The 26,235-nt window shown below is 51.3% G+C and overlaps 1 protein-coding gene across 4 annotated transcripts in view; it reads right to left on the bottom strand.

Moving 5' to 3' along the window:
• TMEM201 (transmembrane protein 201) overlaps positions 1–23,077 on the bottom strand; it is a 46,588-nt gene extending 23,511 nt beyond the window's left edge. The window contains exons 1-7 of one of the 4 annotated variants that reach the window (XM_024204333.3): positions 22,095–22,168; positions 17,506–17,646; positions 11,590–11,710; positions 9,319–9,513; positions 3,975–4,151; positions 2,748–3,139; positions 1,813–2,016 (exon numbers count right to left, since the gene is read on the bottom strand). In XM_024204333.3, the coding sequence (XP_024060101.2) occupies positions 1,813–2,016; positions 2,748–3,139; positions 3,975–4,151; positions 9,319–9,513; positions 11,590–11,710; positions 17,506–17,510 (1,094 nt within the window). In that variant the 5' untranslated portion in view covers positions 17,511–17,646; positions 22,095–22,168. Of the gene's footprint in view, positions 1–1,812; positions 2,017–2,747; positions 3,140–3,974; positions 4,152–9,318; positions 9,514–11,589; positions 11,711–17,505; positions 17,647–22,094; positions 22,287–22,820 lie in introns of those variants that run through there. The other 3 variants (XM_029913517.1, XM_024204332.3, XM_024204335.3) reach the window with 3 other exon arrangements.
• Between the last annotated feature and the right edge of the window lie 3,158 nt (positions 23,078–26,235).

The raw sequence follows: 26,235 nt of genomic DNA, 5'->3' as shown, positions 1-26,235 counted from the left end.
CAGACCAGCTCAGCATTACAACTCCGCTATCTTGGTGAAGAGTGGTTACAAGCGGAACTGCAGTGAATAGTTAAAGAGACATGAAAAATTGTTTTAAAAAACCTCTAGCTTTCAGATATTCCCTTCTATTTCATCATTTCTCTCACTCCAAGTAGCACCATTGACTTCCTCGGTGGGAGACGCAGATTCTTTCTAGCAGGAGCTCCATTCTGATTGAGAGCACAAGAGGGGAGATAGCTCAGCAAACAAACACAGGGTAAAGCAGAAGACCATTTAATCTACTGTCAGGATGGCAGCTCCCTGGGCTGTTTCATAAATACAATGCAAAAGTAGGAAGTAAGTAGAATTTTAGGTAATGTTGAAGTTTCCCTTTTAGAGTCCACCTTTTGCTGCAAGGCCTGTGTCCTACATAACCAAATGCAGGGGAACCCAGATCAGACCATCTAACCCGTGGTGGGTGCCCAAATTTTTCCTCCTTGAAACACTCAGCCAAGAGAAAGATCCTCCCTTCCCCAACGCCCCTCAGCATTTGGTTCTCAAGATTTCATTGTGACCCTACTGGAAAGAATGCAGCAGATGACATTTAATGGGCTCGTTTTTTTGGCATGGTTAACCCCTCCCCTACCTCCCAACTGCCACAACTCCAAAAAACCTAAGCACTTTCCTTTAGGTAACACCAGCTAATCCAGATCTGTTTTCATGAAGTCCCATCGAATTAGTAACCATCCCCCTGGATTCCACCTCTCTGGCACTTCCTCCCATCAGATGTCCTGAACTCAGATGTCTTGAATACAAAAGAAGACACTGAATGGAGTAAGGCTTATGGTTATGTATGCTGGAAGACTGACTGTACCGCACAGCGCCTCCTAGTTGTGATTTGTGGCCTAGCATGTCCTCCTCCACTGCTAAGGCTACAGGAGCAGAGAACTCTTTAATGAATAAAAATTGTGCTTACATTTAGATCTTCTTTACAACCCCCCCCCCAGAAATTTGGAGATAAAATTTTTAAACAGCTGAAGATTTTGCACCAGTCAAGATACCCTGAGTTAAATAATCTTTAAAAGCACCTCTGTTTTCAAGTTATTAATAGTTCCAGTAAAAAAGCACCCAAGGAGCTCTTCCTATTCAGAGTAGAAGCCAGAGCACAGCAAAAGGACATGCGGTTAGGTGAGGCTACACAATGGAGGGTGAGTGGAAGCAGGTTATTTAACAAGCGTGTCTCATCCCCCTCCCCATTAAGGATCAGCCATGCAGTGTGAGTACAGAGAGGTTAAAATGAACCCAGGAGTGCATTCCCGTCAGTGTAAACTAAAAATGATCAGCACCATTAGGAGACAACGTGGCATAGCCCTTGGGAGGCTCAGGGCAGAGTATCCCTCCATGACTAGCTAGGGATGGACACGCAGTGAGCAGAGCCGGAAGGACAGAAGCAGCCAGAATCTCTTTGGCTGGAGGAGCAGAATGGGGATGAGGCTGCATTTATGGAGCAGTCTGTGAAGCAGCTGGTGGAAGATTTGGCTCTGGGGTTGCGCAGGGGTTGGTGTTTGCACCACTGGCGGAGGTTTCTGGAGGAGGGAGAATGGAGGCGGCAGAAGCGGCTTCCTTGGCTAACGGAGGCGGCAGAAACACTATGAGCAGCTGGCTTGGTGGGAAGCGAGAGTGGAAAAAGGAGGAAAAGTCTTCACTGCGCTTCTAGGGGAAAAAATAGAAAGAAAAAGAGGGGAAAAATAAAGAGGAGAGAGAAGCACCAGTCGCACAGAGTTCGCACGGCTTTTTTCCTCCTTCCCCCAGGGTCACTGCTCTGGCTCTGACCTTCGGGGCCGGTATCTCCGTTGGCCCGTTGACTTTCGCGTGGCCACTGCTGCAGTAAAGCCCACCAGGCAGCACAGGGATGTGGTGCCGAATTTGGCCGTGTCCAGCCAGCTGGGTGTGTCCGCCTTCAGGTACTTTTCAGCCAAGTGCAAACCCATCACCAGGAGCCACAGGACTGAGGCGAAGGCATCGATTCTCCGCAGCCTGGAATGCCAAAAAATGAGGCTGCGCGTCAGAGCAACAAGCCTACAAACCAGCCACCCAGAGCCAAGCCAGGAACGGCCCCGGAGGGAGGCGCTGAGGGGCGAAGTAGGTGGCAGCCTGGGATGAACAGACTGAAGCAGGCTACAGGCCACCTCCCAATAAGTTCTGTCATCTGCAGGGCCCCCCAACCTGCCTTGATAAGTTACTGCTCCATTCATTAGACTACAGTAAAACGAAGAGATTTGACCATCCTTGGTAATTCAGGCCATGGTTATAATGGGATTATCTAAGAATTTCCCCCCTCGCCCACAATCTAGATCTTTCAGAGGGTCCTTTGCAACCTCAATAGCATCCCAAGAATCCTCTTCCACAACCCGAGCACTGTATGGGAGACCACCACCACTCATAACAACATACAGAGGCCTTTTAATCCGACAGGCGGGTAGGCATCACTCTAGGCACAGAGAGGCTCACTTAGTGCCCAAGACAGAGGCAGGACTAGAACCCAGGTCTCCCAGTTCAGCTGGCTTGGGGGATGGCTTGTGAGCACTGCAAGGGGACAAGAGGCCAGTGCTGCCAATTGCTGCATTCCCAGCCCTGTGCTGAGCCAAGGATCAAGAGGGCAGAACAAAACCAGAGCCCCCTGCTGAGAGAGTGCAGACAATCAGCCCCCCCCCGTCGGGATCTCAAGAAGCCCCCAGATGGACACAGAAAGCAGACAGGAGACCCACCTGATCCGTCCGGCCAGGAGCATGGCTAACAGGCAGGTGACCAGCCCGAGGACGACGACCGCAATCTGATGGTTCCTCCCGTAGGTCCAAGCAACACTCAAGTTCTTCACCATTTGCTCCGGCAGCAGGTGGAGCAGCTCCCACCAGCCTGCAACTCCCAGGAGAGTGCGATTCTCCGAGGCCGCTGCTGGGCTCGCTCCAGTCCCATTCCTGATGGCAGTGGGGCCAGATTCCATAGGAGCAGGGGCCGTGCCTTTGAGTGAGAAGGGGTCACCTGACCCATACGAGGCCATCAGGACAAGGAACGCACAGCTGAGGAAGGTCAGGAACCGCAGAATTATCACCTGAGTCGGGGTGCTCATGGAGGAGGAGGAAGAGGAGGAGCAAAAGCTCTGCAAAGAGGAAGGAGAAATATCTCTGGTCACAAGCAAAATAAGTTGGGGGGGTGGGGGAGGATCCTCAGACTGGTGCCAACTAAACATTTCTACATCATATCGACTTACTGAGCAACTTGGCCTAACTGCCAGCCCCTGTACAGGACTAGAATAGTAAGGGGCTGCAGGTCAACAGAGAGGGGTATCGGCACTGCAGTTGGGGGGGGAGCCCAGGACTGGAATAGCAGGGGATTGTAGGAGAAGGGCCCATCCCTCAAGTTATCACTCCCACCCCTTGCTCAGTCCCACATTTGCTTCCCTATATTTCACAGTTCCCATGCCACAGGGCAAGTTGGTTCTTCCCACCCCTGCTCCACCCCTCCCTCCCTCTCTCCTTCCAGTTCATACATCATCCCAGTAAGATGCAAGCGTCGCACAGTGAAGGGTGTTGCAATCCCCCAGCCTGGCACAAACCCAATGCCAAACATTAGAGACCAGCTCATCAGGGCCCGAGAGGGAGAATTATACTGAGACAGATCTGGGCAGACATCTAGGGCATCATCAGCTGGACAAACTGGCAGGGGACTGTGATCACGGAGAACTCACCGTTATTCACCCCTCTTGATTTATTTACAGCTGCAACATCAAATTCGGCCCAAAACCAGAGGTTAGCCCCGTGCCCAACTTAAGCCAAATGTGATCCCATCATCCCACTCAACTCGAAAGCTGAACCCATCAGAGCTACCCGAGCAGACACACTCATTTCCAGCCCCGCTCCTGGGGCTGATGCCGACGTGCCTGGTTCACTGCACTGCTCTCCTCGCCACTCACCCTGCCACCCGCGGCCACGTACCTGCATATAGGGCTTGTCGGTCTCCCGGCGTTTGAAGTGGTGGCTCAGCAGCAGCGCCCGGAGCTGCCGGTTCTGGTGCTTGATGTAATATTCCACAGCGGCCTGGCACGGGCGGCACAGCTTGTAGGTCTGCTCCAAGTGGTGCTTATATACCTCGATCTCCTCGTCATATTTACCCTTGTGAGAGAACAGGGAAGCAGATCAGAGGCACCGAACCCCAGCGGTCAACAGAGGGCACCATCGCTCTTCCACCGATGCACAGATCCCGATCTCCATGCTATTGAGCATCTGGGTACCAGCCCAGAATTCTAAGTCAGCTGGGATCAAGCCACCCAGCTAGCATGTGGGAAATGCCTCTCAGCCCCACACAGCTTGGGAGAGACAGACAGTGCTGGTAGAGCAGAACCAAGCCACAGCAGCCTTTGGTGGTTTATGGGATATGGAATGCCATCAGCCACGACCTTGCTGATTTTATCAGCTAAGGCCCATACCTAGGGGGAGAGGTGTCCCATATCTGTAAGCAGGGGCCCCAGCTGGTACCTGCCCACAGCGATTTCCACTCAGCCCAGGCAAGCCAGCCAGACAAGCTGCTTCCCCTTCTGGTCTAGGTTCAGCAACAACCACCGGCGCAACCCCCCAGCTCAGATCAGCGCCATAAATCATCATCAATGGTTGTCAAAACCACCTGTGCGAAGGGCGCATTTATCACGGTCACTGGAGCGGAGACGTCGCTCATCATGGCAGGTCCCAGGGCTCTTTCAACACCATCTCCACTGCCGGGCCGTTCTGGGCTCCCTGCCCCAGCCGTGGCATCGGAAGGTCAGTTTCTCCCAAACTTGGCTCCTGTTTCACCAGAGGGGAGCCAGGATGGGCCAGCCCCTCCCCTGCCCACATGCTTTATTGAGTCTTGCAGGCTGGGCTCCTCTCTCAACCCTGCAGCTCAGGTAGCGGGGCACCGTGGGAGAAATCTTACCCTGCCCCAAGAACAAACAGGGGCCTCCATTCCCCTGGGCTGTCTACCAGCCCCATTCCTTTTACCCTGTGCGGCTCAGAATTCCTGCTTCACCGTTATGATGAAACACAGGTGGCCCTGAACACCGCAAGATCAGGGCCCCCAACACCACAGCCCAAGAGCCTCAGAACCGCAGCTCCAGCACTCAGGGGGAGCGTCACACGGATGTTCTGCTGGCTTGGGTCTGAGCAGCCAAAGGGACAGCTCCCGAGCTTTCGACAGCACCCAGCATGGGGACCACTGCCCATAGGGCCCCAGGAGCAACAGCGCCTCGGAAAACAGAACAGACCCAGGCTGTTCTGATTGAACTCCAGCAGGAAAACCTGCCCACCCCAGCCTGTCCCTTCCTCTCATCACCCCCCTGATCTGTCCCCACTCCCAGCGCGAAGCTGCAGAGAGATCTCGAGGATGGGAGCATGCGACTTTGCATGGAGGCTGCTGAGCACTCCCTCTACTGGGAGGAAAAATCCAGGCACGAGGGTCACCTCTGTGTGCAGGTCTTTTTTGGGAGGGCTGGGGGAGGAACGGGGTCAAAGGCAAAGTGACTTGCTCGATGTCAAACAGCAAGTCAGACCAGGGTTCTCGATGGCCCTGGGATTTGTCCAGGGAAGATGGGCACCTTTGTCCCAACAGTTGCAAGACACTGGGAAAGAAGCCACAAGTTGTATAGGAGAGTCGGTTTTGGGGCTTGCTACGCCTCTTACAGCGGCCCACAGCAATGGGGTGTGTGGTGAATGTGAAGGGCCGAACTGGAGGTGACAATGCTATTATTACTTTGTATCCTATTCGCACTTCACTACGTTCACAAGCGAGCCACAGTCCAGGGACAGGGCAGCTCTCAGCTCCAAAATGCTCCCAAAAGTTCTGTCTCATTAACGTCTTCAGCAAAGATGGGAAACATTCCAGATTCCTCCCTACCCCTATTTGATGGCTTCGTCCCCAGGCACAGCTGCCCGAGCACTTGAAACCCAGGTGCACCACGCGCCCTGCAGACTTCACTGCAAATGGCCCATGGCCAGGATGAGGCTGCGTGGAAGGTTTAATGCTCCTTGTTCGCACAGCCATGAGGCTGCCAACTGCTGCAGTTTACTGTTCAGTCGGGTCAGAGCAGGTGTTTATTACTGTGCCAGACACAGGCAGCTTTATCCAGGGGGTAAGGGAGGAAAGGTGCATCTCCCTGGCTGTCAAGGGCCTGCTTGCTGGAGCGCTGTGCCAAGAGCTCCCTCTGCTGGCACATAGCTAGAATTACATAGGGTGACCAGATGTCCCGATTTTATAGGGACAGTCCCGATTTTTGGGTCTTTTTCTCACATAGGCACCTGTTACCCCCCACCTCCTGTCCCGATTTTTGATATTTGCTATCTGGTCAGCCTAGAATTATATAAGATGAGAGTGCTCTGCAGGCGTGGGAACCCAAGGGACGGGGCTGGAATTTGGCAGCCACCTTCGGACCCTGCCTCTCTTCTCTAAGCTGGAGAGGAACAGTGTTCTGGAAGAGAGTCATCGCACAGGCATGAACTGTGGGAGGTCTTGAGGATTTGAGCATCAGGCTAGAGGGCACAAGAAAGCTCTCGAGCTCACAATGTTACTGCACTGACAAAGCTCTTGGGAGGGCCAAGTGACCAGGCATCTCTACAGAAGGCAGCACCGTCCAGAAGGGCAGCCAGGAAACCCACATTCTCTCCCTGCCTCTGCCACTAACATGCTACTCGGCCTCAGGCAAGTCACTTCACCTCTCTGTTTAAAAGACAGGTGAGAACGATACCTCCATAGCCTTTGTAAAGCAATTTGTAATGGCCAGATGAAAAACGCCATGGAACTGCCACGCATCATCACCATGGGCCACAACCGTCTGGACTGAGATGCTTTGGGCTCCCACCAAGAGACACTCTGAGGAGCTGCTCAGCTGCAGCGGGCTCATCACATTACCGCACAGCCCCTCTTTGCAGGGAAGAGACACGGCTTGCACAGGAATAAAGACTGAGCCAGCAGTTTATATGCTGACCCCACATGTCTAGCCAGTGTGGAACCAGCAAATTGTCAGGCAGAGGTGAATCAACCACAGAGGAAGCGAAAACTGCTGTTTCAGGAGCAAGTGGACAGAATCAGCATGAGACAGAGACACAAGAGAAACCCAAACACCATGAAACTGCCAGAAGGCATCCTCCTTAATCACAATCCATGGGTTCAAATCGGCTCCCCGGGAGGCATCCTGATTAAGCAGGCTCCAATTACATGGAATAGATTGGATAAGAAAAAGCCTGCAGAGTAAAACTAACCCACTAGATCCTGGGGTTGCAACCCAGGGGCCCGGAACTTCTCTGCTGTAATAAGGGGGCTCATGGCATGGAACAGGATGAGGCCTACTGCCCTAAATACTTTGCAGGAACAGAGTTAAAATAAGAAGCTGTGGGGGAGAAGCCCACACCAGAGCGGACCACCACCCCGCACTCCATTGGGTAGACAGCACTGATGTCAATCAGCAGCAGAGCTTCCTAGAGCTGCAGCCTCATTGTCCCACCCAGACACAAAGATGAACCTACTACTCCCAGGAGAAATGTCAGCTGGACTGCATTGTTCTTTTTAACCTCAGTAGCAGGATCAGCTCAGCTGAGGCCCTGTAGAAAAGGACAGTGCGCTTGAGAACTACCACGGCGTTGTTCTGCCCACCACATCCCACAAATTTAAGCAGGGCGAGGTCCGGCCAGTATCTAGATGGGAAACCTCCCAAGGAAATCCAGCCTATTGGCAAGAAGTTATGTTGGCTGTTCCGTAGGTGGCGCTCTTCCCCCCGTGACTGACATGGTGCTGTTTGGCAGGTTAGCGATCCCACAACAACCTTTGCAAGGTTAGGGGAAGGTGGCTCCAGTTTCCTGGCCATATTCTAACTCCGCTAATTCAATTCTTCCCGTTTACAATCCCCCTCACCAATTCCAATCAGAATGGAGAGTCTTCTTCACTCCCCCTCCTGAACGGTTTGCACAATGTTGCTGTGCAGCCCTGGATGCAGCATTTCACCCTCCAGCTGAGCGGAGAATCCCTCTCCCCCCATTACCAACCTCCTGGGGCCTGCTGTCATTTGTAAAGCCTTACACAAAAGGCTACTTGTGCAAAGTATTAAAGGGAGGGAGTTCAAAGAGCTGCAGAAATCATTGGAAGGCTGGAAGCATTCACTCAAGGAAAGATTAAAAGAATACAAAAACCATTTGGCTAAGTGATAGCTAAGGGTGAGGGGAGAGACATAACCAGCCCAGTAACGTGCCGAGAAGGGAGAGGAACTGACCTAACGAACGGGGGTATAATCTAGAGGCAATGGGCTAAAATTCAGAGACTCTGGCTGAAGATTGGGGGGAAAAGAAAGAACACCCCCCCCACCACCACCCGTGTAAACAATTAGATCTATTAGGCCTCGGCCCATTCCATATTGCTAATTGGGTCAGTGGGGTTCTGGTCCGGGAAAGGTTTAGAAGCATTGTTCCAGGCTGTGGCACAGTTTCCATAGGGAAGTGATAGAAGTATCCTGGTTTGCCTCATTTCAAACCAAACAGGACAATACTCTACGAAACAGACAACAGGGAAACCACGCTGTATTTGCAGAGGGGACCCAACAGTCTGGACTCTGAATAATAAGGGAGGTGAAGATATAAAGCGGGGCTGAGTTTAACATCGGGGAAATTCCTCCCCAAGACAGACTCCGAGGGCTGCACTACCTCAGGGACCTCTTGCTCAGAGTTCATCCAGGATTCTGCCATCAGCTCGGAGCACTCTGTTTTCTTAAGGCCCTGGACAAAAAGCTCTTTGTGTAGGTGGGACAGAGTAATTCCCTGTCTGCATCATCGTGCAGTTGCCATGGCCTCCCAGATAACTGGGGCAGGCACTTCACACACAGACAGGCGGGCTGCGCTCAGAGTTAGAATGAGCAGGGGATGAGCTACCTGCAGGGAAGGGAGGAGACAAGACACAGCCCTGCTGTCTGGAAGATGCACTCCATGGAGGAATCCAGGGCAGGGACAGCAGGAGGGCAATTTGGAGGCTGCTCCAGTGGAATTGCTGAATGCCCTGCTTAGGGATCAAATTAACAGATTTGCCCTCCAGCTCCGAAGCACACATCACTCTCTGGAGACACAGGAGGGGGCTGTGTGGGCAGACAGAAAGGGTCTTGGTAGTTCAATCGTCTTACAATTACCCAGAGCTTATCGAAACGGTAGATCAGGATCAAAGGCTGTTGTTCCTCCACTGAAATAGAATGGGAACATAAGATGCCTTCATGGGTAGACCTGGGGATGTTATCTTTACCCTAACAGGATAGAGTCTGTCCAAGCCAGCACCTACCTCCTCCCTGGGTGCGAAGGACGCCAGCTGCTTGATCTTCATGGTCTGGTGGTTGTTGCATTTCTTGCACAGCAAGATCTGGCTGCTCACCCACTGCTGTGGCTTGGTGGGGTCGCAAAAGGTGGTGGCGCCTGACACGACGTGGTTTAGGTGCTCCATGTACTGGGCAGGAATGGGCTTGTTGTAGTCGCCGTTCTGCCAAGCAGCAAAGAAAAGCATGAGCTCGTGAGTCCACCCTCTGCAGGAGTTCCACTGTCAGTGCCCTGCCCCATACGACGAGGAGGAAATAAAACCAGAGTAAGATCCATTGCTCTTCCCCCTGTTCTGTACGCCACTCCCAGCTGTTTTACAGGCCGTGCTGCAGGGATTCGTGCATGCTCCTGGGCCATGGATGGTCTAGTGTACACACCACTCAGGGGTGCAAAATCAGCACCGTACCCCACATTGCACTAACCCGCCCAGGAGCCGCAGCGGGGGACAGAAGGGCCCTATCAAAAACGCCCATAAGCAGCTAAAGGTTACCGAGCGCCCACGCCCACACAAAAATCGCTCTGCAAATGCCACTGCATATCCTGTGACAAACATATTAGCCCAGCACCTCTCAACCCTCCAGTCTACAGCAGCCCAGCATCCACCCACCCTCAGCTGGCAAATAACGAGGTTCAATCCAGAAGACGAGTCTCCAGGCTTGTCTACACTATGTGCTGGATCGGCAGGCAGTGATCAATCCAGCGGGGATCAATTTATCGGATCTAGTATAGACGCGATAAATCGACTGCTGAGCGCTCTCCTGTCGACTCCGGTATTCCACCAGAATGAGAAGCGCAAGCGAAGTCGACGGGAGAACGTCAGCTGTCAACTTACCGCAGTGAAGACACCGTGATAAGTAGATCTAAGTACGTCGACTTCAGCTATGCTATTCACGTAGCTGAAGTTGCGTATCTTAAATCAACCCCACGCGGTAGTGTAGACAAGCCCTCCCACGGCACAGAGAACAGCATTAGGCTATAACCCAGGATGCAGATGTGCAGGCCACAGACTAACATCTGGGCAGGGTTTCTACCAAAATTTTAGGGCCAGTCAACCTATAACAAAGTGTGCACACCTCAGAAGTGGGAGAGGTTTGGAAGGAGAAGAAGATGCCGCAGAGATGGCTTCTTTTGCCATATGTTTGATGAGCTAATTGTACGGGAATGGCTTTAAGGGAAGGGAGTATATGGAAGGGCAGGAAGGGAGTCAAAGTGCCTCAAGGTCAGACTTTAAGGAAATCCTGGCTGGGGACACAAAGCCAGGGGAAAGATGGTAGTGTGGGACTGGAGATCAGGAAACTGAGGTTCTATTCCTGGCTTTGTCAAAGCCCCAGCGTGTGACCTGGAGCAAACCCTTTGTGCCTCAGTTTCCCCACCTGAAAACTGGGCACAACGCTACCGACAGAGTGGAGGGTGGGATTTAATCTCTCTCTGTAAAGAGAGACTCGTTGAGAGCCTTGGCTAGAAGGCCCTGCAGTTAAGGCTACGATAAGGCCATTTTCTGTTGCTTATTACGCCGGGTATGTCTACCCAGCAGCAGGGAGGTGTAATCCCCAGCGCAGGTAGGCACATGCGCTAGCTCAGGTCGAGCGAGTGCCTAAAAACACCAGCATGGCCATGGCATCACAGGCAGTGGCTTGGGCTAGCCGGCCAAGTTCAATCCTACCCAACCCCCTGGGTACACACCTGAGAAGCAGCAGCCACACTGCTAGCGCGTATGTGTCTACCAGCACCGGGACTTATACCTCCCCGCTCCTGGGTAGACATACCCTCCTGCAAACTCTCACCATTCGGGCTGAAGTTTCCCAAGCTGGGTGCCTAACCCTGGCTGAATTTACTTATTTTTAACAAAACAGCTAGAAAGATTCAGACATTTCGGAGAACAAGGTTAGGGGGGGAAAAATCATTTTATCCATGTCAAAAAATTCCTACAGCCGTTTTATTGAGAAAAATCTAGTGCCTCGATGCTTTGGAGCAAGGGTTTGAAATTTAACGGGGTCTCCCTTTCGCTGTACCCATGAAATTCACTCATACTTGACCAAATTATAAACTGTTGAAAAATCTCAGTTTACACATGCACAGTAGAGACTTGTTAGTGTATGGCAGCTAAATTCTCTGCAGATTTCATCTGCACTGAGCATGCTCCGTCATAAGGGACTGAGCAGGGATTTCCCTGCAATTGCTGCTCCCACAGGGCACAACCCCTCCCAGCAGCCTTCTGGCCAGGCAGCCCCTACGGTACCTCTTGGAAGCCATTGTATTGTTCACAGTAGGGACAGTCCCAGCAGTTGCGATTCCCGTACGGCACCACCGTGTCCTGGTTACAGAACCAGCAGTTCACAGTCATGTGTGTGGGCTTCTTCCTGTTAGAGATAGAAACAGAAGGGTGTCAAACTGAGCTGGGCCGGCAAGCTAGAAGGAAACAGGGCAGCAGCCTCTGGGAAAGTGCAGCCGTTTTATTGAGAAAAATCGAGTGCCTCGATGCTTTGGAGCAAGGGAATCCCGCTCTGCTAGTTCTGCACCCCCAGAACTGCCTCTCATGTGCCATCCCCAGCGTGGCTAGCATCAACGCAACTGGAGGGTGCACGACAGTACCTGCCTCGGCTACAGAGTCCTGGCACACGTTCGCGTCTGTGCTCCAGTTTCCACAGGAAAGGGAAGCCTGGGTGATATTGGAAGCGGCCGTGACCATCACGTTCTATCAGGCCACATGTGGGAACATCAGAAATATGAGAGACTGGCTGATAATCACTGTGTGCCCAAACTGCTTGGGGCACCTCACATTAAAAGGACACAGGTAGATCACATTTGGCCCCAAGTTCAGCCATTGTAAACAGAAGCTTTTTACACAGCACTAGGCAAACGGATGGGCAAGGAGGACTGAAGGATTAATAGGTCTTTTCTAATGTCAGAGAAGGCAATTTTTGCTCAAAAGCCAACTATTTACCAGACCTCTGTATTGACAATCCAAACCCACTACACTGGGCTAGTGCATGAGAATCAGTGAGACTAAACAGAACAAAACTGACTAGTCTACTGTCATCGTGCAAGCAGAGAGCTGCAGCAAGGAATTCATCGTCATAAACAGGGAACAGCTAATTAGACTGTCAGGCAAGGTGCTAGATTGGCAGCCCTGGAGAGTAAAATCATCCACCCACAAGACAGATCTAAAGCACTGGGCGGGGGGCCTTCCCCCTCACAATGCTCCTTTGTCAACATCTCCTTTAGAGGCAAGAGGGGAGTTAATTCTCTGTGCCCTATTCAACTTGTGGTCTCTCTGCCAATAAAAATGCAGTAGTGAGATTTTTGAGATATGGATTCCTGCCCACTGGGAACTACTAGACTGTCACGTAAGCCACCGATTGTCAGAGGGAAACAACTTCCAATCCCCATCTTTCTGTGCCTGGGTTTGAACCATCAACCTCAAGAGGACAGGTTCTGCAACCCCAATCCCTTGAGCCTTCCAGTCCCCCTATTTTAAAACAATCTTGATAAAATAGGAATCTCAACAAGTTTAGCCTCCTTCATGGTGCAGCCTGACTGGAGAAGACCACGACAAAGGCTTTGCTTAAAGTCTCCACGTTTGGACCTGTAGGATCTCTCGGGTAAAACTTGCTGATTTGGTCTTCAACCAGGAACCGAGCCAAGGAACAAGTTTCACTGTAGTTCAAAGAACAGAGTTAATCTGTTTGGGTTTATTAAAGCCAGCCAACCAGGTCTGGGAGCGAAGGGACAGCTGTTCAAGCCAACAGCCAATCAGTGACCGTGTACAACAGCTGTCTAGAGCGACAGGGCCAGCTGCTACCCAATCAAGAATAGCAGTCTCTAGTTATGCCACGCAACGGCAGTGTCGCCAATGGACAGCGCCTTGGGAAGAGCTCCCCATGGCGCACTGCAGTAAACACTTGTGTGACAGGTGAGTGGCTGCTACATGTTGACCCTGTGGGATAAAATAAGACTCCCAAGACAGGCGATCTGTACCCAGGGAGGCAGACAGATGGAATTCTCCTTTGACGCTTGTCCAATACGTCCGCAGCAGCAGGGCACGCAAGCACATCACAGGTTTGGAACTCAGAAAAAACACAGGAGCTCCAGCTGCTATGAGAAACTTCCCCTCCTTCTGCTGTGTGGAATCTGCTCTCAGCCTCCAATCTCTGTCCTTTTCTGTATTTTATCAATAGGACTTCTGTCCTGGTGCCCGGTGGATACTCAAATCTGCTTTGAGTTACACAGATGCCTGGCTCTGCCTATAAATATTATCTGGGTGCTTATATCTCACTCAGCACCACTGCGTCTGTGCAGCTACAGCTAGCCAAGCATGCAGGACAGGCGCTTGAATGATTAAACTCAAGAAACATTCACTGGCCATTGGGACTACAAAACAAGGTAAAGTACCTATCTGCCCTGCCCTTCTTCTGGGAGGTGGGCAAGATGGTTGGGCCAGATATTCAACTCAAAGAAAGGGGTAGGGGCTTGGTCTGCTGCTAAATGCCAATCTGACAGCCCCAGCAGGGACTGTCAATCTTCCTTCTCCCCTTTGATTGCCCACCTCAGATGGCTACTCTATAAACAAATACGGAAAGCTGCAATTAAAATAAATCAATCCAATGGCTGAGTGACAGCAACAGACTAGGGGATGGAAGATTCAGAAAAACAGCTCCAAGGAAGAGCCAATGGAAAGGGGATACAGGAGGGTCTGAGATTAACTGACCTGTGTAGAAAAGCCTTATAGAGCATTCAGGGCAGCCAATGGACTTGCTTAAGGAGGATATTCTTGAGCCAAAAAGGCCCTGCCCCCAGCCCAGATACGACAGACCCTCAGACAGAGAGTAAACCCCAACTAACCACATTTAGGGGAAGCATGTTCTGTAGCCCTCTCCGATCCTTTCGAGTGAAATCCACTGAACAAACAGGGTGACCCTGAGTGGCAACAGCCTTTTTGCAGGCCTGTGGATCACTAAGTCTCAAGGAGTTGGTGGGGGTTGGGGGGAGGAGGGTGGTATACAGGGTTCTCCTACTCACCCTGTGTTTACGGACCCTGCACTCACTTCAGCTCTCTTGGGCAGTAGAAATGCCATTGGAAGCAAGTAGAGGGGAAAAGGCTTCTCGCTGCTCTGCACATGCCCAACACCACTTTCTGCAACACAACCTCATTGCAAGACACAGATGCCTTAGGGCCCCCAGGAAAAGCTGCCTTAAAGATGAAGCTGAAAATCTGCCCAAGCTCCGCTTGCAGCCACCGTCCACAGTCACTCACCTGGCCACAAAGGCCCATTTGAACTACAGCTGTTGGTGGAACAGGAGCAGAAATGCCCATCTGCAGGCATCTCATTCACACAAGCCCTCAGGACAGAGGCAGAAGCCAACACACGCAGAGCATTGGCACTCGTTCATCAGTGGACTGTGGCCAGCTCTGCTGGGACCCACATGACAGCTCCCTTTAAGTCCTGGATTATCCAGCAGCCCTTGATGAGGGATCATACCGACAACTGCAACCTCGAAAGCCAGCACATAACATGCTTATAAACCCTCCCCGTGCCCTAGTGTGGGGGTCTATGCCGAGAAATCAGAGCCGAGAAAGATTCTCTGAGGATACTAACTAGGTACAGATGGCAGGGCTGGGGGCTTTCCTTTCCCCTGTCCCTGTTCCCACCTTCGCACCCCTTTCAGCCTCCAATCCAGTGATTCCTGTCCATCTTTTTCCCCCCACTTCTCCCTCAGTGCCTCCAAGACTGCTTTCCCTACTCCTGCCTAAGAGACCTGGCCAGGGATCAGTCACAGCAAGGAGCTCTCTGCTGGCCATCCTGGGCTCGTGTGGTAGGGACATGAGTACACCCCCTAATGCAAGACACTCCTATTTGAGACAGGAGACTTGGCAGGACCATATATAAAGGGGTCAGCTTCAGCTCTTGAGTTTCTCCCACTATGCCCAACAGTGCTGCTTCTGTCTACCAGTGAAGTTCAAGGTGGCGTGAAAATCATCATCAGCGAATAGCGTAGCTGAAGTAGAAGTATCTTGGATCGAATTACTTGGGGTCCACACGGCGCGGGATCGATGGCCGCGGCTCCCCCGTCGACTGCGCTACCGCCGCTCACCCTGGTGGAGTTCCGGAGTCGACGGTGAGCACGTTCGGGGATCGATATATCGCGTCTTAACGAGACGCGATATATCGATCCCGGATAAATCGATTGCTACCCGCCGATACGACGGGTAGTGAAGACGTACCCAAAAATGCTGCCCTACACCAGACTACCCATCCCCATAGTGGGCTCTATGGCAGGCAATAGAGTGGGTTGGGGAGGAGAAGAAAGAAAGGAGAGAGAAACAAACACATATTGAAACCAACAGTCTATTGGTTAGCGGGTGTGAATGGGAGAGTCCTGGAGATTTTGAGCCAGAGAAAGATGGTTGTCTTCACTGGGGAGCGTTCTGGATCAGACACACAGCAATGTTAACCCCAAGCGTTCCAAAAATCATGGGTACTCTTTCTCTTCTGGTTTCTGAGTCCGTAAGGTACACTCTGGTCACATTTTCAAGCTTTTCTTTGCGATCACGAGGGCTGGCTTTTTTAAAGATGAAAACGGATTCTCATGTAATCACCAACTTCCAGGAACTGGAACATTAAGAAATACACCAAGTATCTCAGCCTATGTGCAATGTGCCTCAGGTGGCACATGATCAGGATTCATCACTAAATTTGGTCTGCTGGTTGGATCATTAGCTTCCCCAGCCCAGGCCGGGTACTGACAGGGAGTGAGACAAGAACGCCCATGCCCGCCACATCAAATACCATGAAACTCGTACTAAAATTGCAAGAGCTGGCTACCCTGGAGATAGTAAACAGTCATATTTGCTGCCTAAGTTATAACTAAGTGGTCTCAGCCCAGCTCCCAGGTGAGCACCTCTCAAAAACACCAGCACAACTGGCACCAACTGATTCCCTTCACGGCAATCTCAGCAAAGCAGGCAACAAGTAAGTGGGCATGAGACTTTGATCCCTAGCGGGTGGTCTCCTTACCACAACATTAAAACATTCGTGAGCAAGCTTGCCTGGCTGCTGTTGTGCTGTACCTGCTTTGTGGTTAAGATGAGGTCGTTGGTCCCCAGGGCTGAGAATGGAGCATGAATATCACACACACAAACACGGTGATTTTTCACTAGGGAAAAAAAGGCATAGTCTGAACTCCAGTGGAAATCCTAGAGAAGACAAGGCAGTCTGTAGTCTTCTTATGAATTAGCAGGTCCAATTAAAGACTATGAGGGAGCCTAGGGTTTACCTGGACCTGCTAACTTGTGTGAAAACTAAGCACTGTCTTGTCTTCCCTAGGATTTTAGCTCATGTTGGTTAACGCTAGTTAAGAGCGAATCTTTTCCCCCGCAGTGAAGACAAGACCACATGGGGAAAATCTTCAGAGGTTAAGAGACCCATAGGCAAGAGAGGCCCTTCCCTCCATCGCCCCTGAGATTTATTTTTATGTTGTAAATATTTTAATGCCCATCGTGCTCAATTCAAGACAGGCACTGAAAGAACACGGTTAAAATGGCGTGAGGGGAGAGAAGGGGAGAGATGCCCTTCCTTTAGATTAGGTGGCCAATCCAAGTAAGCCACGGGCTACCGGCATTCACCTTTCAGCAGCCAAGCAGACCACCATACAGGAGTTTGAGGTCCATGTGAGGCACACTTCAGCCTACATCTGGCTCCTCCAGACAGGTGTGCTAGAGAGCACGCTCCCAAGCCCTTTAAGGATGATCTAGTACTGGATGCCACAGGCACAAAACAGGGGTGGACTCTATTGGGCCTGCCTCTGAGAAACTAGGAGAAAAGGAGTGCTTTCATCCCATCCAAAGGTTTGCTGGTACCAGAGACTACACAGGAGAACTAGACTAATCCATACAAGAGCACTTGCTACTGCGGGAAGAGCATGGAAGTTCCGATTCCCACAAACCTGCTTCTGTTTCTCACCTCCAGATTTTGCATCCTTATCAGGGCGGGGGAAGGGCCACAAAGGGTTAAATATCAACCCTTCCTTCACACAAAGGATCAGGATTTCTCCAGCTCCTCCTGCTTATTCGGGATAAGAAGCAATAATCCCCCTTGTGTGGCCCTGTAATCTGTTGCCATGGAAATGGGTTAAAAAAAAATCAGAAGATCCCAACCTCATGGAGGGGACGATGGTCTGTGGTGAGAGCGTGTGGGTGGGATATTACCCATCTAGTTGCAGGGCAGGAGTGAGGGATGAAAGCATGGGTACGGAGAGATTTCCCTAGGCTGGACTCCAAGGGAACTGTTCCAAGGTTCTAGAATGACACAAGGTTGGATCAAGTTTTAAAACGTATTATTTAACAAATGTAGTGTGTGTGTGTGTGTGTGTGTGTTTGTTTAAATATTCTCTAGAGGCAGCCACACACCCCTCTGATCAGAGGGTCAATGCTACGTCTTAAATCAGTGTTCTCAATCCCCCAGACTACACCAGTCTCCCTGAGTACCCCCTCTACATCAACCCCTCCTACTCCCAGCGAGAATTGAAATTACTTGAAAAACTGTCCTTCATCAATGGAAACTTGACCAGAAACTGATGTCTACACTGCAGCTAGGAACCTGTTTCCTGCTGCAGGCAGAGCAAGTGTAGACATGTGACCTGAGTGTAACCTAGGTCTGCAGACTGGGATGGGGTCACTCAGAAACCCAGGCTGCCCTGCGGGGGCCATTAGCAGCAGGGATTTCAGAGTTGACAACCCATTAATTTATATGGGACAATTCACACTTCTTCCAGGTATTGTTCCAGGCCCCCAGCCCAGTAGAGAATTCTGCAGAGAGGCGTTGCTGCCACCCCATCATTCCTTTGCGGGGGTGCTGTTAGTAAGTATATGAGACTGGGAAGCGCTGGTGGAATAGGTTTTTACAGTACTTCATCCCAGCAGTGCTCAGCACAGCTATGTTACCCCCAAACAGTTATGAAGACCAATCCCTGAGAATGTTTTCAGAACATGGATAATTTCCCTGTACAGAAGAGGCTCAAAAAAAAAAGCTATGATTCTCTGGATTCCACAAACACATTCCACCTGAGCCACTTAAGCAAAGCAAAGTCATTCCACTGCCTCAAGGGGCACTTTGGCTAAATCAGCACCAAGAACGGTCATGGAAGCATGGCTTATTTCTTGGAAGATAGCTGCAGGCCATCAGTTTCTTATCTAACCTTAATATCAAATGGAAACGTCAGGTCCTGTACATAGGGGAAACGCTGATTGTTGTCCTATTTGTTCATTTATATAAAGCCTACGTGTTTTAGGATAAACCTGAACTATTCTGCTGTAGGTGCCTTATTTCCATTTGAAACTTCAAACTGTAAATGAACCTTACACTGGTCATGGGGCCGTCTCCTACTCCAGTGAAGCACTTTATGGGTGACAGGACTGCCCAAGCTTGCTCTGTTACACAAAAAGCACATCTCAAACACTGGTTTCAAGTTATGCTAGTTCTAAACTTTTCAAATTCAACTCAGCTCCCTGTGTGCAATACAAATCCTGACTCCTCCCCAGATACACGAGGCTATAAAAAACAACGCAAGGAATGAGCCTGAAAAAGGGGAAAAGACAACAAATAGAAGCTTATACAAGGTTTTAAAGCTTCCTTAGGCCAGTACAACTCCATTCGATTCAGCAGGAATCACCAGAAATAACCAAAGCCTAAATAGCAACATTAACCCCTGCTTATCTTTCTGAGTTGCTATATTGCACCACTATATGGCATGAGTGTACCATCTTGGCATTGCTTTCCCTAGTGGGATACTGTTACATTGCACTTATACACACACCGCGCCCCCTGCAAGTCAACCAAACAAGTCTGCAAAATAAGCAAGTATCTCTCGCCTCCCCCATTATAATGCACTGTTCATCTGCTTTAAAAAAAAAAATAATAATATTGGAGCCAGAAAGAAAATATCAAAGCCTGAGGCCAAGTCTACACTACAAACTTACTTTGGTATAAGTAGGTCACTCGGGGGGGGGGGGGGGGGGGGGGAGGGTGAAAAATCCACACCCCTGAGCAACACACTGACTTAACACACCCAGTGCAGATAGTGCTATGACATGGGAGAGTTTCTCCAATTGACATAGCTACCGCCTCTCGCAGAGGTGGATTAACTATGCCAACGGGAGCTCTCCCGTCAGCATAGTAGTGTCTTCACTAAGGCCAGGTCTACACTACCACTCACTTCGGTATAATTTATACTCCTGGGGGAATTCTGCACCAATGCGCAATGCAGAATTTGTGCAGAATTAATGTTCTGTGTAGAATTTTATTTTATCCCGCAGAATAGGTGCTGTAGAGCTGCTGGACCCTCCCACTGTACATACCCCTCCAGCATGCCCCAAATACCCTCTACAGCACTCCCCAACTATACCCTCCCTTCCAACTGCCCCTACCCCTGCCATTATCCTCTATTTAGGAACTTGAAATATGGCAACTCTAGGGGGTGGGGCTAAAAAATGAGAATCAACTAAGAGATCGGAGGGGCAGAGTTTTTCCCCCCCAAGCTGTGCCCAGCTGGCATGCGTGACACACCCAGAGTGAGGCACTCAACAAAAGCATAGGGGTTTCTTTAATTCTCTACTCATGGGGAAATCTTTTGTTGTTGTCTGTATTGTTACAGACATACTTACTGACAGGTAGTTTGAAATAAATCATCAAATTAATTGAAACTGGAGTGATTATATTGTGTTATTTTGACAAATAAAACATGGAGAATGTTAAAATATTGTGTTCAGAATTTTTTGGCACAGAATTCCACCAGGAGTAAATTACATTGCTCAGGGGTGCAAATAAGCCACCCTCTGGAGCAACATAAATTACACCCACGTAAGCACCGGTGTGGACAGTACAATGTCAGCAGGAGAGCTTCTCCAGCCGACATATTAAATCCACCTCCATGAGTGGTGGTAGCTATGGCAACGGGAGAACTCTCTCCCATCAGCATAGAGCATCTTCACCAGATGCATTGCAGTGGAGCAGCTGTATCGGTGCAGGTGCGCAGATGTAGCACTTCTAGTATAGATTAGGCCTTAAGCACTGTGTAGCTGCAGCTTTTAAGTGTAGAGCTGCCATGAGACTTAGGTAAATAACTTATTGTAATATAGTTAACAAAAAATGCCAGCCATCAAAATATCTACTGAAGGATGGGAAGACACTTTAGATTTTATGAATTTACGTATCTCCTACAATAGCCAAGTGCTTGGTGTTCAGTTATGGAACACAAAGACAGGAAATAGCTTTGGGGATGGGAAAAAAAATGTATCCGGCTAGCCCCCTACAAATAACTGCTCCCATACAGCTCAAATTTTTGCCCATTTTGGAATTTTGTTTCCTAGACAGATACTGAAATTATGGAAGAAATCAACACAGACAGAAATGCCATTGTCAGTTACACTCTTACCCATTCTACATATTTTACCATACACGTTTGTACCAGAACACCCAAAATTCCCAGGAGCAACTGAGGCACCATTGTGCTTGGCACTGAACAATCACATAAAGACACAGCGTTTGCCACAAAGCACTTATAACTAGACTTGCCAGAATTTTATTTTTTCAAAATAATTTTGACAAACACCAATTTTTAAGCATTTTTTCAACTTTTATCAATTTATTAATTTTTACAGTTGTGGAAAATGAATGGGGGGGGGGCTCAGACACTAATTATCTAACGGCAAGAGACATAACTACTTTTGGCATTTCAAAGCTTTATAACTGTTAAAACACAAGTTGTCAACATCGTGTCAAAATATACAAAGCAAGGAGCCTTACATCAAACTAAGAAGTGATGAAGCAGCATTTTTCTTAGCAGTAAGTGCTGATAATCCAGGGAAATATTTTTTTTCCCCACGGTTTACGGTGAAACTGACCTTTATAGCCATTTGCTGATAAAAATTTAACCCTTCCAAGCCTCCTTAGAACCTAAATCCCTAGGGGATCAGGCAGGGCCATGGCACCCAAACAGCACAGCTCCGACGGTTTATGGACTGCCTGCTCTAGGTCCCGCCTATTCCTCGTGAGCTTGAGCATCCATTATCCGCCCTTCCTACTCCACCCGTGCTCTGTGCCAAAGCTCTCAGAGGCCGGGGTCTACTCTTCACGGTGCCTAACCCCTCTTTTGCTGCCTGTGCTTCAGTGACAAGCTCGGGGGAGAGCTACGTCTCCTCCCTTGTTTCGCAGAGGGCTCCGGGCTTCCTACCCCTGTATTCTCTCTCCTTCAGCTAGCCCTGCTCCACCCCCCTATGGAGTCACCCACATGGCAACCACAGTCCCCTCCACGTGTCGTCCCCCCTCCTGCCCGGCTCCTACAGCCCGGCCAGCCGGCAGCGGCAATGCCGCACAGAACCCCGCGAGCGCCATCCGCCGCGGCGGCGGCAGCGCCCGGGATCCAAGTCCCCGCTTCCCCCCGCTAGGGGATTCCCCTTCGACCGCAGCCAGCGTGCGTCCCCGAGGCAGGGCACCCCGTCTCCCGCGGCAGGGCACCCCGTCTCCCGCGGCGGCAGCAGCAGGACCCAGGCACCCATCGCCGCCTCCGTACAAAGGGAGCCCGCATGGGGGGGGGGAAAGCGAGGAAGCAGGGAAAGCCCCGCTCCCCGGCGGAGCGCGCCTCCTCCCGGCAGCGCGTCTACTGGAGGAGCCCGGCGGCAAGCGGGCCGGCTCGGTTCCGGTTCCCGCGCCCCGAGCGCATGCGGCAGAAGAAGAGGCCGCCCCTTACCTCCGCGCGATCTTGTAGAGCAGCAGCCCGGCGGCAGCGCAGACGGTGACCCCCAGCCCCCCGGCCGCGCCGACGGCCTGCATTGCCGGAGCGGCCCGTGGAACGCTCGGGAGCGGCCCGTGGAACGCTGGCCCGCCCGCTCCGAACGCGGAGTAGCCGCGCGTAGAACGCGCCCGGACCTCCACGCGCTCCCTCGCCAGCCAATCCTCCGCCTGCGACCTTCGCCGCCGCGCTTTGTAAGCGCCGCCGGCCGCCCCGCCACACCGCAGCGCACCCGCCGCTCCGCCAATCAGCGCCGGGCAGAGGGGGCGGGTGGGGAATCGCGGAGGGGGAAGCATGAAAGTGACTCATGCGTCGGAGGAGGCCCCCCGGCTCCTGCGTCTGCAGCGGCTGGCCGGGCTGGAACGCGGAGGAGGGCGGAGGAGTGGAGGATGCAGCGTGAAAGGCCAATGTCGTGCCAGGAGGGGCTGTGAATCGGGGGGGGGAAGAAGGCGGCGTGTGTGTGATTCAAGCGCGCAGCGGCTGGCATGGCAGGAGGAAGAGGAGGGGAGCGGTCAGAGAGCAGCACGGATTGGGGTCATTCCACGCACGGGGAGGGTACAGTGGGAGAGGCGGGTGGTGAAAGGTTAAGATCGTGCGGAGCAAGGGAGGCGGCGAAGAACGTTGTGTTACTTACAGGGACGGCCGGCGTGACAACCCGGCTCAACGTCAAACCCGTTTCCCTACCTGGGTTGCAGATGTTAGGTGAGTGAAAGTCAGAGAACGCTGAAGATCCAGACTGCGGCTTGCATGGGCTAATTCTGTGCATTGCCCTCAGCTTGGACTGAAGAGTGACCCCGTTTCCTTTCCTGATGGGAAATTTTACATCTTGGCTACGAGCCTGGGGCTTGTAAACAGTGGAAAGGCCCAGAGGTGCAGCCCCCTCCGGTTTTCAGTCTGGCAAGGTAAATCTTCAGTAAGTTTCTGGTCTTGGAGAGAAAAAGGACATGAAAGCATGCTAGTTTTGCTTGACAAATGCAGGTTAGTTATAGGTCTCTTCTACAGCAGCTGAGCACTGACTTTCAGAGTGAATGGCTGGAGCCAGTAATTTTATTGAAGAGTAACTGGGGCAGGGACCCATCGCTCCTGCTTCTCCTCAACTCCACATATACCTCAGAGACCTATTTCCTGGTCAAACACCAGGTGCAGTGTATTTACAATATTAGTTTCCACTACCCATATACTCTATACTGTACCATAACGCCAACAGTCCTGGAGAACCTTCAGCTCCTGGGGCAAGCAGGGAAAAGCGCTTTCTTTCCTTCTTGTGCCTTTTGTACCATCTGCCTAATTAGCCTCTCAGTTCTCCTCAGCCCATCAGTTTGGCACAGCTCTTCTTAATGAGGTCTGCTCTGGAGTAATGAATTAGAGCTGCTGTACCCAGCAGTCTGTCTTCCCCCCCACCACCACCACTCTCCATCCCTTACCGGAGGTGCCTCCCTGTGGAGTGTCTCTATCCCTTGGGTGATCATCTGGGTCACCCTTGTGGAGTCTGGTCAGTCTCCACCCACAGAAATCACACTTCAGGGGAGGAGGATACCCCCACAGCTCAGGCTCAGCCCACAAGTCTTCACACCGTGGGCACTTGGGGGAATTGCTCACAAGATTCTCTCCCTTTGTATCTGGCAGTGGATCAAGGTTACTCCCTTTATCCCCCTGATCACTCAGGGCCTCGGGTTCTCCTAACCCTCAAAACTATGCCTGGGTTTTTTCTCCTTGGGGCTGTGTGGCAGGTGACTTCATAGGTCCCCCAACCTCTACTAAGGAGTTTGGGCTATTTCCCCTATACCTCCTTCCTCAATTCCTATCCCCGCAACCTCAGTTTCCCAAAGGTCTCTCCTTTCCTTCTGACTTAGGCTTTATTGTCTAGAGGCTTCTATGGCTTCTCCTTCGGGCTCATTCTCTTTTCTCTCCCCTCTGGCTTCCTTTTCCCCATCCTGGGATTCCCTATACCGCCTTGTTTCCCTATTGGGAAGGGGTTCCAGTCAGTGCCCAATACAACCGGATAGGGCAGCCTGTCCACTACCTCGACCTGTTTCCAACAAAACACCTAGGCCATAGGGCAGCACCTCTTATCCTCATGGACTCACTATATTCATAGTTGCTCCTAGAACAGGGGTTCTCAAACTGGGGGGCGGGACTGCTCAGGGGGTTGTGAGGTTATTACATGGGGCGTCATGAGCTGTTAGCCTCCACCCCAAAACCCGCTTCGCCTGCAGCATTTATAATGGTGTTAAATAGATTTTAAAAAGTGTTTTTAATTGATAAGGGGGGGTCGTATTCAGAGGCTTGCTATGTGAAAGGGGTCACCAGTACAAAAGTTTGAGAACCACTGTCCCAGAATCATCCAGCGAGACTTCACCAGGTCCCTCCAGACCAGAGAGCAAGCTGAGGCTGTATCCACAAGGCCCCTCCTGAGTTTCCTCCCCACCATAACTGAAGTGTAGACAGTTTGTCCATTGCTTCTCTCTAGTTCCGGCCCAGCTACAAAACTCACCAAACCACAGTCCATGTACAGGCAATCCCTTTGTGTGTCCCCGTCATCTGTCTCTCTTCCATTCCTGCTGAGGGTCTCTGGTCTGCCTCCCATGCTCCAGACCCCTATATGGTTGTCCTTCTTTCCTAGGAAAGTCCACCTCTGTGCATTCCTCAGTTAATATCACGGCGGAATCCATCAAACCTGGTAGATGTTTCCTGACCCACACTCGTATGTTCTCAGGAAGGCCCTGAAGGAACTCTTCTAGCACCAGAGCTCCCATTATTTCCCCCACAGTTTGGGTGTATGGTCTCAGCCAGCAGATGACCCAGTCAGTCTGCCTTTGGGTGAATGCCCAGGACCATAAACCCCCAGCCCGCCTTGCAGATCAGAACTTTCGGTGGCACTTTTCAGTGGACAGCCCGACCTGCTCCAAGATGGCTGCCCTCACTGCCTTGTAATTCCCGGCCTGAGCCTCATTCAGAGCCATATAGGCCACTGGGGCTTCCCCCACAGATAGGGGAACCTGGGCCCTGAGGCTGGCTCCCTATTCTAACCTGCACCCATAGCTACCCTCTCAAAAGTGCCCAGAATGCATCAGGATCATCAGCAGGGCCCATCTTACATAGGCCCTGTGTCTGGTTACCATCCCCCATCATAGGACTCACCACTTTCTGTAGGAGCTGCTGCTACATGTTGGCTTGTTCTCTTATGAAATCCTGCAAGCTTTTCTGCTGTGAGGCCTGCCTCTCCATGTGATAGGATTGTTGGAAACTTCGCAGGGTCTTCTCAGTTTCTTCTTGCTGTTTTACCAGCAATTGCAGGGTCTCCTCCATCATCCAGGCTGCCAAACCTTCCTGCTGGCTAAGATCCCAGACAAGCCCCCATGTGTGGCAGGGCCCTCTCTCTCCCCTGCCTTGCTCAAGTTCACACACAGTTCAGAGACTTTTTTCAGGTAAAACACCCACAGTGCAGTTTATTTACAATATTCGTCTGCACCACCTCTATATCCTCCCTCCAGTCCTATGGAGCCCTCAGCTCCGAAGGCGAGCAGGGAAGAACAGTCTCTCCCATTCCACTTTCTTCCTGTGCCTTTTGTACCATCTGCCTAATGGCCTGATTAGTCTCTCAATCCTCAGCCCGTTCAGTTAGGCACAGCTCCTCTTAATGAGGTCTGCTCGGGAGTCAGTGATTAGAGCAGCAGTGACCAGAGTGCTGGCTCAGATACTATTTCCCAGCACCCCTCTGGCTCCCTGCTTTTGACCTTGTGACCCTGTTTCATCATCCGTTGTCCCCTGCCTTTACTTGAACCCTGGATTTAGTGCTTCCTCCTCTTGGGCTGGGGGAGGGGCCTTCTGATACAGGCAGGTTTGTTTCCTTCCCCCCAAACTCAATAGGTGCTATTGCCCAGGACTCTGTCACAGTACCTCAGCCCAGTTTACGGCTGTGAAAGGCAAGTGGCACCTGGGCTGCTGCTTCTGGCTGGCTGTAAGTAGGGCAGCTCTTTGGCTGAGCAAATGTTGTGCCTTTGGCTATAAAGAGGGTCAGTTCAATAGAGAGGTGCAGCCTAGGATAGACAAGAGGGGCTGCTTTTAAGAAACGGGCACTAGTTTTATGTTTCTCAAC

This window comes from Terrapene carolina, unplaced genomic scaffold, assembly GCF_002925995.2.
Source record: "Terrapene carolina triunguis isolate 2854851 unplaced genomic scaffold, T_m_triunguis-2.0 Scaffold714, whole genome shotgun sequence".
In the NCBI taxonomy this organism is placed as follows: domain Eukaryota; kingdom Metazoa; phylum Chordata; order Testudines; family Emydidae; genus Terrapene; species Terrapene triunguis.
The sequence above is the reverse complement of the archived record's forward strand: the minus strand, read 5'-3'. Positions and strand labels throughout refer to the sequence as shown.